The sequence below is a fragment of the Cebus imitator genome, unplaced genomic scaffold, assembly GCF_001604975.1.
Source record: "Cebus imitator isolate Cc_AM_T3 unplaced genomic scaffold, Cebus_imitator-1.0 Scaffold37, whole genome shotgun sequence".
Taxonomy (NCBI): Eukaryota; Metazoa; Chordata; class Mammalia; order Primates; family Cebidae; genus Cebus; species Cebus imitator.
This window is the reverse complement of record NW_016107352.1, coordinates 2,881,023-2,895,213: the sequence shown is the minus strand read 5'-3', so window position 1 is coordinate 2,895,213 and position 14,191 is coordinate 2,881,023. Positions and strand designations below refer to the sequence as shown.

The following is a 14,191-nucleotide window of genomic DNA, read 5'->3' as shown; positions in this document are numbered from 1 at the left end:
TGTGGGAGGTGAACTGGGATCTCCAGTACGGCTTCAGCTCTATCTTTATGTTCCTTGATGTTTATAATGTAGAGTCGTGACCCTCCTCATTAAACATTTTTAAATACTTTTAAGAAATAGGTAATGAGGCTGGGTGCGGTGGCTCATGTCTGTATTCCCAGCACTTTGGGAGGCTGAGGTGGGTAGATCACCTGAGGTCAGGAGTTTGAGACCAGCCTGGCCAACAGAGTGAAACTAAAAATACAAAAATGTGCTGGGCATGGTGGCATGTGCCTGTAGTTCCAGATACTTAGGAGGCTGAGGCAGGAGAATTGCTTGAACCCAGGAGACAGAAGCGCACCACTGCACTGCAGCCTGGGCAAGACCAAAACTCTGTCTCAAGAAAAAAAAAAAGGAAAAGAAATAGGTAATGAGAAGATCATATAGTAGTGTGTCCAACCATTTAACTACATTTCTAGAGGTTTCTCCTTCTTCCTAATGATCTAGGTTAAGACCCATATATACATATATCTATATATTTCTTTCTTATTTGCCTCATGAATGGCATTAAGAGTAACACTCTGGTGGACAGGACTGGCTACATAATTTGCAGTGTTCAGTGAAAAATGCAAATGTAGAGTTCCTTCCCAACAGGTTTTTGCAAAACAATTGCAAGACCATGACAGAGCATTAACCCAAGCTCAGGGCTCCCCTAAGCATGCGGCCCTATGCAATTGCACAGGTCCTATATTCCTCAAGACAGCCTCACTTATGGAACAAGCTCTTGGCAAAAGCTAGCCTACAGGCCCCTCATTTCTCCCCAGCCTAAAATAAGTCTCCTCAAAAGAAGTCTCCTGGGAGAATGAATGTGAGATGTCTTCCCACAGAAGAATGTATTACGGAAAATGGATCAACACTGTGTTTTAGAGCACTGCGTGCTCTAAAAACCTACGACCTACTTTTTAATACAGATTGTATTATAAAGCTTATCTAAAAGCATTTTGTCTTCTTTCTAGGTTTTACAAAGCAAGGTTTTCTGCCTAAAGGCCAGCACGACCGTGGTTACGAGTTTCATTTTAATGTGGACCAGGGAACCAATTTTGAGTATGGGTAATGGTGGCAGAGCCTACTGGCAATTTAGTCCTCAATGCCGTATTTGTTTCTTCTTAAACAGCTCCCTGCTCAACCACCCTCCCTGCAGTCGGTCATGCACCAGCCTTAGATTTGACCTCTAATTCCAAATGGGCCAGCCTGCCATGAAGCATTCCATCTGGCCTTCCGCAGTTTAGGTGATTTGGAAGGCTGAGAAGGCACTTGTCTAGAGGGTGCACTTCTCTTTTTTTTTTTTTTTTTTTTTTTTGAAGGGTTTTTTTTTTTTTTTTCTTTTTTTTTTTTTAATTGGGCGATCTAGGCTCACCGCAACCTCCGCCTCCTGGGTTCAGGCAATTCTCCTGCCTCAGCCTCCTGAGTAGCTGGGACTACAGGCACGCGCCACCATGCCCAGCTAATTTTTTGTAGTTTTAGTATAGATGGGGTTTCACCATGTTGACCAGGATGGTCTCGATCTCTTGACCTTGTGATCCACCCGCCTCGGCCTCCCAAAGTGCTGGGATTACAGGTGTGAGCCATCGCGCCCGGCTTCTCTTTAAGCACAGTTACGTTCTGTCAGTTCTGGGCTGGTGAACGATCCTAGAGTAATCATAATAGTGGCAGCATTTGCCCTTAAGGGATCTCTCCCTTTCACAAGTGGGCTGCAGCTAAGCCTCAGATGTAGGGAAGTCATTTTTCCTTTTAGTACATGGTGCCTCTACAGACTACGTCTTCAGTGATTTAGAATAAAGCTTAGAGGTGACAAAGAGTAACACAAAAGTTCCCTTTTCCACCCAAATAAATATGATTTACAAAATAATTAGAAAAAACCCAGTTAAGACAATTATTTTAAGTCTCAGTTTTTCGGAGCTATAGATTGCTTTGTATATGATCAAACAATACCTAAAGAATTGTTCAAGTGTATAAGCTTATCCTGGTTTTTGGTCATTCAGAGAAGTGCTAGAGATTGTAATATTACCTATTCTCAATAAAATAGTATATCCTTTCTTTTTCTTGGTAGTGAATTTGTAGGGATAAACAACCCTACAAATTGTTTGGTCTATTATATGTCACAGAGATTTTTCTATAGCCTGTCTAGACTCCAGACAATAGGCGAGACTGGCCTATAGTTGCAGACATTTCTATAGTCTGTAATATCACTTAGAAAAGTAAGGGCAATAACGTAAAAATGAAAACCAGCCTGACCTGCCAGTACGATTGTAGAAATATGAGTATAACAACACTTTACAATTTAGAAATGATGATAACATCCTAGAAAGAAGTTTTAGCAGCCACATATCAGCCAAAGCAACTTTTGTAAAATCATATATACTCGCAAAATATGTCATATTCAAGTGATTCTGTCCAAAAGCTATCATATCACTTTTACTGCAGAAAATTCTGTATATATGTCATGTGTTTCCTTATTGCACAGACAACGTGTATTAATGCATGTGTGCGCATATATATGTGTGTATATATAATATTCAAGTCAAAATATGACTTTTCAAAAGGCCTTTTAAAATATAAACCAGATTGTTAAGCTATTCTGTTTTCAGTCCTTTTAGAATAAAACAAAAAGGAATAAAATAATTAATGTTGCGTATAATCTTAAGTGAGTTAAGGGACATCATGTATATACAAAGGAGGTAGAGCAAAGTGTTTTTAAATCTCATCTATTTTCTGTCACTGTGTCTCTGAGCATGTCTTCATGTCTATTGCTCTCCTACAATTACACTTGTTATAAGCAAAGGAAAGGAAAAGGAAGAAGAAAAGAAAAGAAAGAAAGAAAAGCCTTCTTTTTTTTAACATTCTCCTTTGCTCTTATTTTTTAGAATATGACCCAATAAAGAATATCTGTTTTTGTTGTTTTTAGTTTTACTTTGATGAAGACCATGAGAAAAACACATTAAACACAAAGAATACTGATTGAAGAAAAAATACTGCTATTAATGCTGTTGGTGGTATTTCCGACTTAGAGGGTATTCTCTTTCCCAAAGACTCCAAACTACATCAATAGTCACTAGACCATTTGCATCTTCACCATTGGTGCCAATATTAATAGAATCTTTGTCACTGTTGGAACAACTCAGCTTGTGGCATCAGGAGTGAAGGGGGTGTCAAATGAAATAGATAACACGCAGTAAAAGCTAGAGATTTTTTTTTTTTTTCACTTAGAATTATGCATCCAGAATAGAAGACTCCCATTTCTAAAGTCATTCGACTTTTGTCCCTGGCTGAATTTTAAAAAACACCATCTAGTTTGTTTCAACATAATCAACTATGCCATATAGCAGTATATAATATGTCATCAAAAGTTCCATTGTAGAACAAACCATCTAGGATTGCCAAATTTATAGGATGCTGATTGATGAAACCATAAAGAACCCTTCTCAGTGTGATAAGCTAAACCCATCCGCCAGGCACTCACAGAGTACTTTCTAGGTCTAGGATGCTATGCATACAAATGTGGTATATTTTCCCTCTGGAATGCAAATATTAGATTCGTATTATGCCAAAATAGCATTACATAACACTCCTATTTTGTTTTGCTTGAAAGTTCAATATTTTCATTTTCTTTAAGGAAAAAATTCTTTACCTCACCAGAAATGAAGGTTTTTGCCAACACTTTCTCATACAGTAACAGAAACAGATTATCTTAAGTACAATTGATTGATAATGTAATATTAAATTAAGATCATATAAAAATTCAAGGAGATTTGTCTGAAATAAAAGATTTAGGTTTTTTTCCTTTTTTATATGCCATGATATTCAGGAATACTTTGCATATCACGCAATAAGACATACTAGAAAGGTATATATCTCATATAATAAATTTGAATACCACAAAATGGTACAAAATTCTGATTAATCTCATTCTCAATTGGCTACCCTTTAAAGAAAAATAGTATATATATTAATTGAATATATCAACCAAAACTTGACTTTTCAAGTAAATAAAAAGTTCCAAATTCAATTTGAGCATGATATATTTGGCAAATTTTTATTCTCATGAAATTAGTGGGAAGTGCCACACTCCATCACAGGATGACAGGGCATTCCATAGGACTCCAAAAGGAGCTTGCATCATTAACTAAAGCATCCTGTGCATGGAAACAGAAGATCACATTAAACCCTAAGGAAGTCTCATGAAACTAGCACTGAAGTCAATGGAAATCTGCAAGCACATTAGAAAGGGTCCTTATGGCCTACAAGGTCTTGCCAATAATTTCACTAGGTCTTTAAAGTAGATAAATACACAAGTCAAAACAATAACAACACAAACACACGTACCTCTCCAACGTCATAGACCCAAATACGCCCTTCCGAGTCCCCAACAGCAACTTCTTTGCCAGCTTGAGCCCAACGAACACGGTTTAGGGCGGATGCCCCCTCAATGGCCACACTTGCTGTTGGAACCTGCCAAGGGGTTATGACAGAATAAAAGAATCTCTGAATATGAATTTAAATATACAAATTTACAATAATACGTTTAACTGTATGAGTCACCAACTGCTTTAATGTGCATGAAGTAATATACATCCCTTGTGCAGGGGGAAAAAGGACTCATTGTTCTTAAATCATATGCTCCACTGAATTAAGGGGTAGAGAGAAGAGACACTTTAACAAAAAGGGAAAGGAAGGAGAATCTTCTTACATAGTCACCAGGCAGTAAGTGGCATGAATATTTCTTTGGATTATGACAAACGTACATCCAAGAAAAAACAAAGGAGCTAAATGGGATCCTTCCCTATCGGGTCATGGTTTATGGACAAATAGAGAGAGAGAGAGAGAGATCTCACGATTTACCAAGATTAAGGATACTAAAAAGGCAGAAAGTGGGTGCATAGTGGAATAGAAGTCATATTAACGTGAGTCTTCAAGGAAAAAGTAAACATATGTATTGATCCCTGAAAACCTCATCAAGGAGGAGATGATCAGAAGACGAAAGGAAAACACAAAGGTTAAAAAAAAAATTCAAAAAATTCAAATTCCCTCTCTCTCTCTCTTTTTTTTTTTTTTTTTTTTGTTAAATCTGTCTTCTTCCCTCTGGCAGTACCAAAGTTTGATAAGTGATCCACAACTTTGGCACTGTCCCCAGGATGACATCATGATAGATTACAGCCACCCACTCATAGAAAATACCTTACATCTCCTTTAATAAACACTTCAAATCTAAAAGCCTCGATGCTTATAATAATAATAATTAAAGTGAACGGAGGTGCTACAATGAAACCTGCAGTATTTGTTCCAAGAACCTCAGTATTTGGGACGACTTTTTAGTGTGTCTGCCTCTCTTCCATTATCAGTTGTGTAAATGCTTGTCTTCAAGGTTAGAAGTTTAAAATTGACATAAAGCTCAGATCTCTTGAGCATTTTACAAGAATGTTGAATAGGAAATGACAACATGCCATTAAGAGAGGAAAAGGTAAATATTAAAACAAAAAGAAAAAATATGGTGAAAAGAAGGTCACCAAGATCATCTCATGCCACTGTTTAAGACCTGTGTCTAATAAACATGTCGTATTAGGATGGAAACACAACATGTACTGTGGCTCAGCACCGCCAGCATTCTGTTATTCAGGGAATTGAAACCATCTGTTTATACGAAATTATTGACCCAATACCTATCTTTAAAATAGCAATAAAAACTCCATCATATGTAAGAATCTATGTTTAAACTTAATCTTGAAATCAATAAAAATTCTTTCACCTGCTTAAATCATTGTATGTCAATTGTGAGGGAAAAAAAGGAAAAAGAAAAAGAAAAAAAACCAAAAGTCACCGGCTCATTTATTTTAGAAAAATATACAATTTCTACAATAAAAGTACCTGCTGTGCAAGCTAGAGTCTGAATTTTTAACCAAACCTTTCAAAGGCTGAAACAATGTGAATTTAGATGGATCATAATTCTGTCAATACACTTTATTATTAGTGTGCTGCCCAGAAAACAAATCTGTGATTCAGCTGTAGACTCTTCTAAGTTAATTTTTAATACCATAATTTAGAAGGATTATACAGGATTCTTACTTAATTCTATTACCTAATTCCATGAACAATCTGATATTGAATGGAATTAGGTAATGTATGAACAATCTTAAAAATCGAATAAAATGTTTAATCTTAATATGAATATAACAAAAAAATTAATCACTGAAAATAAACTGACATTTTGACACATTTAAAATAATGCCTAATACAGTTTCAAGAAATTTATTTAGAATATAAAAGTACCATAACAAACTGAAACAATATTTTAAACATTTAAAGATAGAATCTTTTCAGTTATTATAAATGATAGAAAATAATGATCACAGCCTATATTATGTGCTAGAAAATTCATGAATGCATGAAGAAAATGACAAAATATATTTGTATTAATCTGATCAGTAATGACCTTTCAAAAGTTGATGAATAATAAAAAACAATTCGTATGTTCTCTCTGTCTCTTATTCTTGTACTTTGGTTTCACAGATATTTCCAGTTTTCCTGGCTCAATCATTTTAATTGCAAAGACAAGATTTATATATCATAAATTATTACATTAAGCAGTAGAAATCAGAAATACTAAATAGTAACAGCTGGAATAAGTTGGTCTAAAAATGTAATAATATGAACAACAACGACAAAACATACTTCTATGCTGATAATTCAGATTTTTCTAAACAAACCTAATTTTTAATCTGACAAATATTTGAAACATCTTGTTCAACTTGCCAGAAGGCAAAAATGATTTGAAGGTTTTAAAAAGTGTTCGGTTCATTACTGGATTTCAGTCGGACTTAATGTATCTCTACTATTCTTGTGAAAGCAGAATTATGTTTACCACAAAACTAAACAGTTTGCATGACCAATAATGATTTTTAAAAAATGTTTAGCTATAAAACCTTGTGCGTTTGTCTCTTGATACCTAGAGAAAGAGAGGGGGAAATAATCACATTTGTCAATGTTGAGACATTAGTTTCATTTTACCTAAAAAAAAATATTTAAAAGAAAAACAGTTACATAGGAATTATTAAGGAGTTTGTAAAACATTCACTTCCTTCATATGCATTGTAGTTGGGTATCACCTAAACATTATCTCAGCTAAGCTGGATTTCTAATACAGCGGTCTCCTAAGTCAATCTGGAAAATGTTGGGTTTTTTTGGTTGCTGTAAATGAATGAATTTCTTCTAGCAAATAGAAGCAATATGATTTTAATAAACAGTGATGAAGACTCTGGAAAACCCTTACAATGGAGGATAATAACATCTTTCTACTAAAAACAATGATGTTATAAACTTTTCAACATCCAAATGATGGGGCATTTCATGTACTAAAGCCTTTTGGTTATTTTCAAAGATGCTTCATTACATAACTCTTATCCTTGTCACAGAGTTCTTGTAGCTAAAAGGAAAAATAGACTCAAATTGAAAGATTTTAAAAAGATAACTACTTGGTGGCGATTATAGGTGTATATACCCTTGAAGATACAAGGACTCAATAATAACACCTGAAGAATATTTCCCTGCCCCCCCCCCCCACACACGCACACAAAATACGAGGGAAGTATGCTCCTCCTCAGATCCTCCAGCTGTGGGCTTCCTAATTAAAAAGGCTGAGCTGTTTCCTGCTCAAAACACTTCAAAAGACCTTTCTGTTGTTCTCCACTTGACATATAGTTTGCAGTACTTGTTCCTCTTACCTGTGCATTCTTATTTATAGAGAGCTTTCTCGAATCAGAAACCAAGAAGTGATGCAGAGACCATTTTATTTTATAAAATTGAAGGACAATAATATTTATGTTAAAAACAAAACAAAACAAAGCAAAACATCCAAGTACCTAAATTAGCAACTCAATAATTTTGCAAGACTAGCTAAAAGGAACAATGCATGTGGCATAGTTTTTAAAACATAATTTTTTATGGCATAATTTAAAAGCAATATTTATTACTGACTGCTTTTTAAAATACATAGGTATTTTCACTTACTGTAAATGTTGACATGTCAAAATTTCTATTTTTTAAAAATACTGAGTTTGATATGCATGTTCAAAGTTAGAGGCTATTGTAAAAGTCTGCCTTCGAGTTTGATATCTTAGACAAGGAATATTTACCTTACTACAAATCAAATGGATGAAAGATCTAAACATAAAATAGTAAACATAATCGTCTTTTATGGATTCAAAATAGAAATGGTACAAGCAGCAACCACTGACAGACCTTTTTAAAAGCCCAATCTAAAAATCAACATCCACAAAAGCTTTATTTTCCAAGTGTTTGCCAATAAAGTTATTTCAGCACGACTCTGACAAATGCCTGTGTGTCCTGTTCCATAGCGAAAGGCGTGAATGCATAACGTTTCGCTCTTTGCAAAAAACGGTAGTTAATTGTCCGGGAGCTGTCACCGTTTAAGGATGAAGGGAGATTAAGTGATTTTTGGCCAATGCATCTGCCAATTCCCTTCAGGGTAGTCAAGAATGGGGGCCGGCAGCCCTGCCGCAATTGGAAGGTCTGTCCAAAAAAAGGCCGTTTTGGAGAAAGAGGAAGAGACTGCGAGTGGCCGACTGCGCCCCCCTCCCACCCCTCCGGCCCGGGCGCCTGAGCCGCCGCTCACCTCGGTGTCATTGTTGAGGTTCCAGAGGTCCAAGCGCCCCATCCCGTCCACGCAGGCAAAGAGCGCGGGATGCACGGGGGACCACATGACATCATACACATAGTCTGCATTGTCTTCAAAGGAGTAGAGCGGCTTGTTGTGCTGTAAAGCAGAGAGACCGTGAAGACTTTGTGGCGCTGCTGCTGCCTCGGGCTGTCTAGAGAGCCTAATTAAAAACTTTGCACATTCACAAAGTGTCATAAAACTTCCCGAGATGAAAGTCCTTGAGAAGGTGAACCGGAGCTTTAATGTGACTAGAACTGTCCAGTGGCATAAATAAATACCGGGGGTAGAGGGGGGCCTCTGAAAGGGCTGGGGGCTGGGACGGGCGGGGGGAGGCGGTTTCAGACACAGTCGTATGAGACATTCCAGACAGGTGGACGGGACTGCCCATTAGTTCGGAATTCTCGCCGGGCAACGCTTTGCGAGATGCTCGGAGCCTAAACCCAACCGTGGTCTGCCCGGCTCAGACCGGCTGGGATGTTCTGAAGCCCCGGCGGTCCCGACCGACCCAAACCCTTTCACTGAAGGCAACCCCTGCCACCTCGTGGTCCTCGTCTGTAGCTGCAACAGCTGCTGCTACCTCCAGTCCAACTCTAGGCCAAATTCCTATTTTAAGGGTTCTTTTGCTGCGGGGAATGGGTATAAATATTTTAGGGAGGATTACTCTCTTCCAGGAGGTTATCATTTCGAGATCCTACGCCTTTAGTCTCTCTATATGGGGTCAGCTCACTCCAATCAGTTGAACTGGTGTGGCTCATTGAAGTGCCCCTGAACCTTTGTAGAAAATTAACCGTATTCCTAGATCACCCAGTGTTTTCAAAACCTCTAAAATTGACGTCTGGGGTGGGGGATGCGTTAATATATCCCTACTGCATACAAATGCTTCCACTCCAGAGGGATACAATAAATTAAAATGGCACTCTTGATTTCCAGTGAATATTGTCACATCAAAATAGCACAGAAGTCAGAGGCAAGTTTGAAAGTACACCAGAAATAAAACGTAATTGGACTTCATGAATTATTCATTCCATCTGGCTTGTCTTATTCTAATTTCTGCATAATGGCTTTACTAATCCCTGATCAATTAATGTAAAATGAAATTTAAATGATAATGAAAGCCCTAGAGATAAAAGAAATTAAGTATTCTTATATCCTCTGACAGAAATCTAAACAATGGGAGTTTTTTCCCCAATGTCTTCTTCATCCAGTCAGCTGTCTGTACTCTCTTCATGGGTTCTACTAAATGCCTGTACAGGTCAGAGTAATAAGATCAAGAAAAGATAACATACAATATGAACAATCAAATCCTTTCTGCATAGAATGTTTAAAGAATGTATCTGTAGGGAATCAGCTCTAAATATTAGAGCGATCTCTCCAAGTGAACTGTTAGTGAATATAAAATGCACAAAATACATTTGCCAACATGAAAGTGAGAAAAAGCAATGTGAAAATAATAAAACTTCTGTAACCTAAATAATCATGGGAAAATTTAAGGAGGTAACTGTGAGTTCTCTTTCCATGAATTATATTTTTTTGACATTTAAAAATTACTGCTTAGAAGTGAACAAACTTTTAATACATTAAAGAAACACAGGATATTTCAGATGGGCCACTATGCGTGTAAAGTGAGATGTCTTATTTTTAATTCAAAAAGCATCTAATAAAGGGCGTGATTTGAAAAGAACTGTATGACATTGAGATAACAAAATAATAAACTGGACATTAGCCTTTAGTTTTTCAAAATTTTATGATTCTATAATTCTTTTATGCCAAAATATGTATTATTTACCATGTTTACAGTATGATTTGAAGCCAAAATTATTTGTTTATTGGCTACTTCTGTAGTATCTTTCTTTCTCTCACTGTTTGGACTAGATGAACCAATCTGCCTTCTCCAAAAACCTAACTGTCCAATGACACCTGAAAACAGCATAATTGTATCATTTTTCCTTCTTAATATATTTTTTTAAAGGCAATGGGGAGTGGCTACACCTTCACTGACTACTTGTAAATATTAAATTCTAACTCTCAGTAGAAGATTATTCCCACTGCAAATTCTTGATTTTATAGCTATCCAGCTCACCATTAGTTAAAGAACATGAATAACAATTTTTCTTAAAGTCAAAGGGTGTTAAAGATTTATACATGCTTTAAAAAGTCAATTGTCAGGATCCTCATCAACTCAGCTGACAGTATATCTGAGGGTATAGAGACCTTCATATAGATACACAAATACAGATTTATAATAAACACATAACAGAATTGAAAATTACAAATCCTTATTTTGATCAATTAAAAGAACATCCAGCTTTGAACAGTCATTTTCTAAGGAACTGATATTATTTGATACATTATCTCTTAATTATCCTGTAAATCTTTTAGTGTTTTGTTTCTTTCCTTTTTTGTTTTAGTAGTTTCTTGTCTGAGAAATATAAGCAAAATTGTAGTACATTCTGGAGACTTCACATTTTAAATATCTGGAAATAACTGCTATTGTTGATGTTACCAAAACCCAGTTTCTTATATTTAACAGTATTGACTGAAATGTTATTGCTCTCGAGCCTTCCTCTACCTTCCTTATCACCCTTCACCCCAAGACTAAGCCTTTTATCATAAAAGTCACTGTGCAAGTAATTCTAGGCTACAGTATGTGTGTGTTTGGGAGAAGGGAGGAAGGCTTACATTTTCAAAAGCTCTGTTTAACATTGATAAATTTGCAGGTTGGGAAAGTCTTGATCAGGATTGATTGAACTTGTTATCAAAGTACCAAGCAGGCTGACATCTGTGAACCACTAGTTGCCAAGTAAAGCACAGGCATAAGCTATGGGGATAGGCATATGTCACTTACAATAGTGCTCTTTGAATATTAGTTGTATTTTTTATAAAGGGATTTTATTATTCTATTTTATTCAGGCTCAAAGGGTAATCTGAAGACCTGATAAAAACAAATCTGTCTCAAATACTTTATATAGAAGATTTTAAGGTAAACTCACGTATATCATAAAGTATTAGAATTGGTAAGCTCATGTATATCATAAACTCATGTACATTATAAAGTATTAAAATTTTCATAAAGAAGTTAAAAGCATCAGGTTCTAAAGAGTCTAAAGATTTTGAATTCATGAGACATAAATTTCTGGATCCACAAACACGTTATAGCTTGCTTATGTATTACCACTTATTTCAGAATACTACAAGTTTTGAAAAGGCTGGAGATGATGGGGGCAAATTTGACCAATAATTTGAGAAGGAATCTTATAATACTGATTGTACATATGAAAGCCATAGAAACATCATGATTTTTAAGATTTACTCTGCAAAATGCTCAAGGCCATTTAGTAGATGAAATATTGTTCCACAGCAAGTTACTGTAAAAAACATTTTTCAAAACAATCAAATTTCATTAGAGAAAAGCCCCTTCACCTGTATGTTTCCTTTTCTATGCCATGTTCAGCATCAGCAAACTGTTTAAAAAAAGGGAAAAAGGAAAACTGCACCATTCCACAGGCTACTGCATGTGTGGTACATGCCAATGAAATAAAGCTGTGACACCCTGTGTTTCCAGGGCTGTTACAATAATGGGAAAGTATCCAGGTGCAAACCAGCTTGATTTTAATACTCTGACTGAAACAGAGCAGAGAAGCAGGCTACCGGTCACCTCCCAGGCAGACATGAAGGGCAACACAGGGTAAATTGTTGGGTGTTTGTTGTGTGCCTAACTCTATATGTACATTGTCTAATTTAATCCACATAAAATCTCTGTAAAGCAGACAGTATTTACAGAAAAGAAAATTACAGTTCAGGAAAGTTAGTAACTTTGCCAAGGCCACAAAGGTTGTTAAGTGGTAAAGCTGGATTTGGTTCTCAGGTTTTCCTAGTCGTTAAGCATATCCTCTATTGCTGGGACCACATAGTCCTTCTACAAAACATAGCAATGACCTTCAGTCCTTATTTTAAAAACAATAGACCTGTTGCCTCTATTATTTACTCTCTCATTCAATTTAACCAACATTTACTAAGCACATACTATGTAACTTGTAGAAACAGTTTAAAAATAATGCAGTCAGATGCTTATTTCATTTCCTCAGTCTGTTATTAATGATCCTGAGAATGTTATCCATATATTTACAGGAGTCTTTAGCACTTCGTGAGATGAACAGGAATATTTCTCCTGAAAGCTAGAAAGAGGATAGGAATGGTCCTTCAGACAGCAGGGATTAACAGTAGGCTATGTACCAGAGAGTGGAAAAAAATGTTAGAAGGCAAAGACCTGGGGTCCAGTTCACTGAAGGTCTGTATGATTCTGAGTGAGGGACTATAATTATATTATCTGAAAGATGGGGATAGCAAAGGTAGCATGGAGTAGAAAAGGTAATGGGAGAAAGTGGAAAACTACAGACCTTGGGAAATTTAACTTAACATCCTTGGATCTTACTTTTCTCATCTGTAAGATGGAAAGCTGAAGCTACTGCCCTCAAGGGTTCCTATTAGCTTTGTGATTCTGTAACTGCTTTATTATGTGCTCTGTTATCTTGCGGTAAGAATAGAATGGAAAAAAGTATGTAAAAGTATTTTCCAGAGGTAACTATTATCATTAAAGCCTTGAGGTTTTGTGCAGTTCACATCATAGCTATTTTTTCTTATTCTGTATTTCATGAAAACATACATATAAAAATGCACCAGGGTGGCTTTTAATGAAAAAGTAAAAATTATGAAAGTAATAATAAACTTCCTATTTGATCAATTGGAGAAGGAATAAAAATATTAAAGTCACATAAGAGAGGCAAGTAGTGAAATCTATTTTAAAAATGAAACAACATTCATCTATGTTTTACAATAAGACTTGCTCTCTAGAATCGAGCTTTAGTTTCATAAACATATGTCTGAAAATGAACAGACCTGCAGATTTTCCCGATCAATTAAACAAAATGATTTCACAAGAAGTGAGATTCTATTTCTGAAGTCAGATATCTGCCAAAGTTAAATCTAGAGAATATAATGGTGATTTTCCTCTGTATTATTTACTTTTCTCTTATCAGGCACCGGTAGGCATCCCAATAGGATTTAGTGTTTTGAAAGCTGGTGATCAAATAGGAAGATTTTTGTCTCCAAACACCTCCAAATATTGTGGTTCTTGAGGCTGCATTTGTCTCTAAATGACCCAAATTATGAAAATATTTTTTGGGGTGGGTTGTGTGGTGGGGGTACTATGTGGGTCGGTGGGAGAACAGGCAGAAACTAATAGTAAAATTTCTAAGTTATAAATTCTGAAATAAAAGGAAAACTCATGGAATCTTACCTTAAAAACTATATCCTGTTGGGGAAAATGATGACCAAATAATAAACAATGAGTAATAAGAAAATGTCCTTCAAAAATTGTCATGTGGGTTCCTGTGAAGTAATTAAAATAAATTGCTAGCTAGTTCTTCCAGGAAACATTAAAATGTCTGAGACCACAATATCACTTCTAAAAAACCACCAAAG

General features: G+C 36.0%; 1 protein-coding gene across 6 annotated transcripts in view; it reads right to left on the bottom strand.

Annotated features, from left to right (window-relative positions):
* The window catches only part of DYNC1I1 (dynein cytoplasmic 1 intermediate chain 1), a 314,653-nt gene that overhangs the window by 13,560 nt on the left and 286,902 nt on the right, over positions 1 to 14,191 (bottom strand). For 5 of the 6 annotated variants that reach the window (XM_017525159.2, XM_017525163.2, XM_017525161.2 and 2 more), the window contains 2 exons: positions 8,666 to 8,806; positions 4,363 to 4,488 (listed from right to left, as the gene is read on the bottom strand). In XM_017525159.2, coding sequence (XP_017380648.1) covers positions 4,363 to 4,488; positions 8,666 to 8,806 — 267 coding nt within the window. The remainder of the gene's footprint in view (positions 1 to 4,362; positions 4,489 to 8,665; positions 8,807 to 14,191) is intronic. The other variant, XM_037737288.1, reaches the window with a different exon arrangement.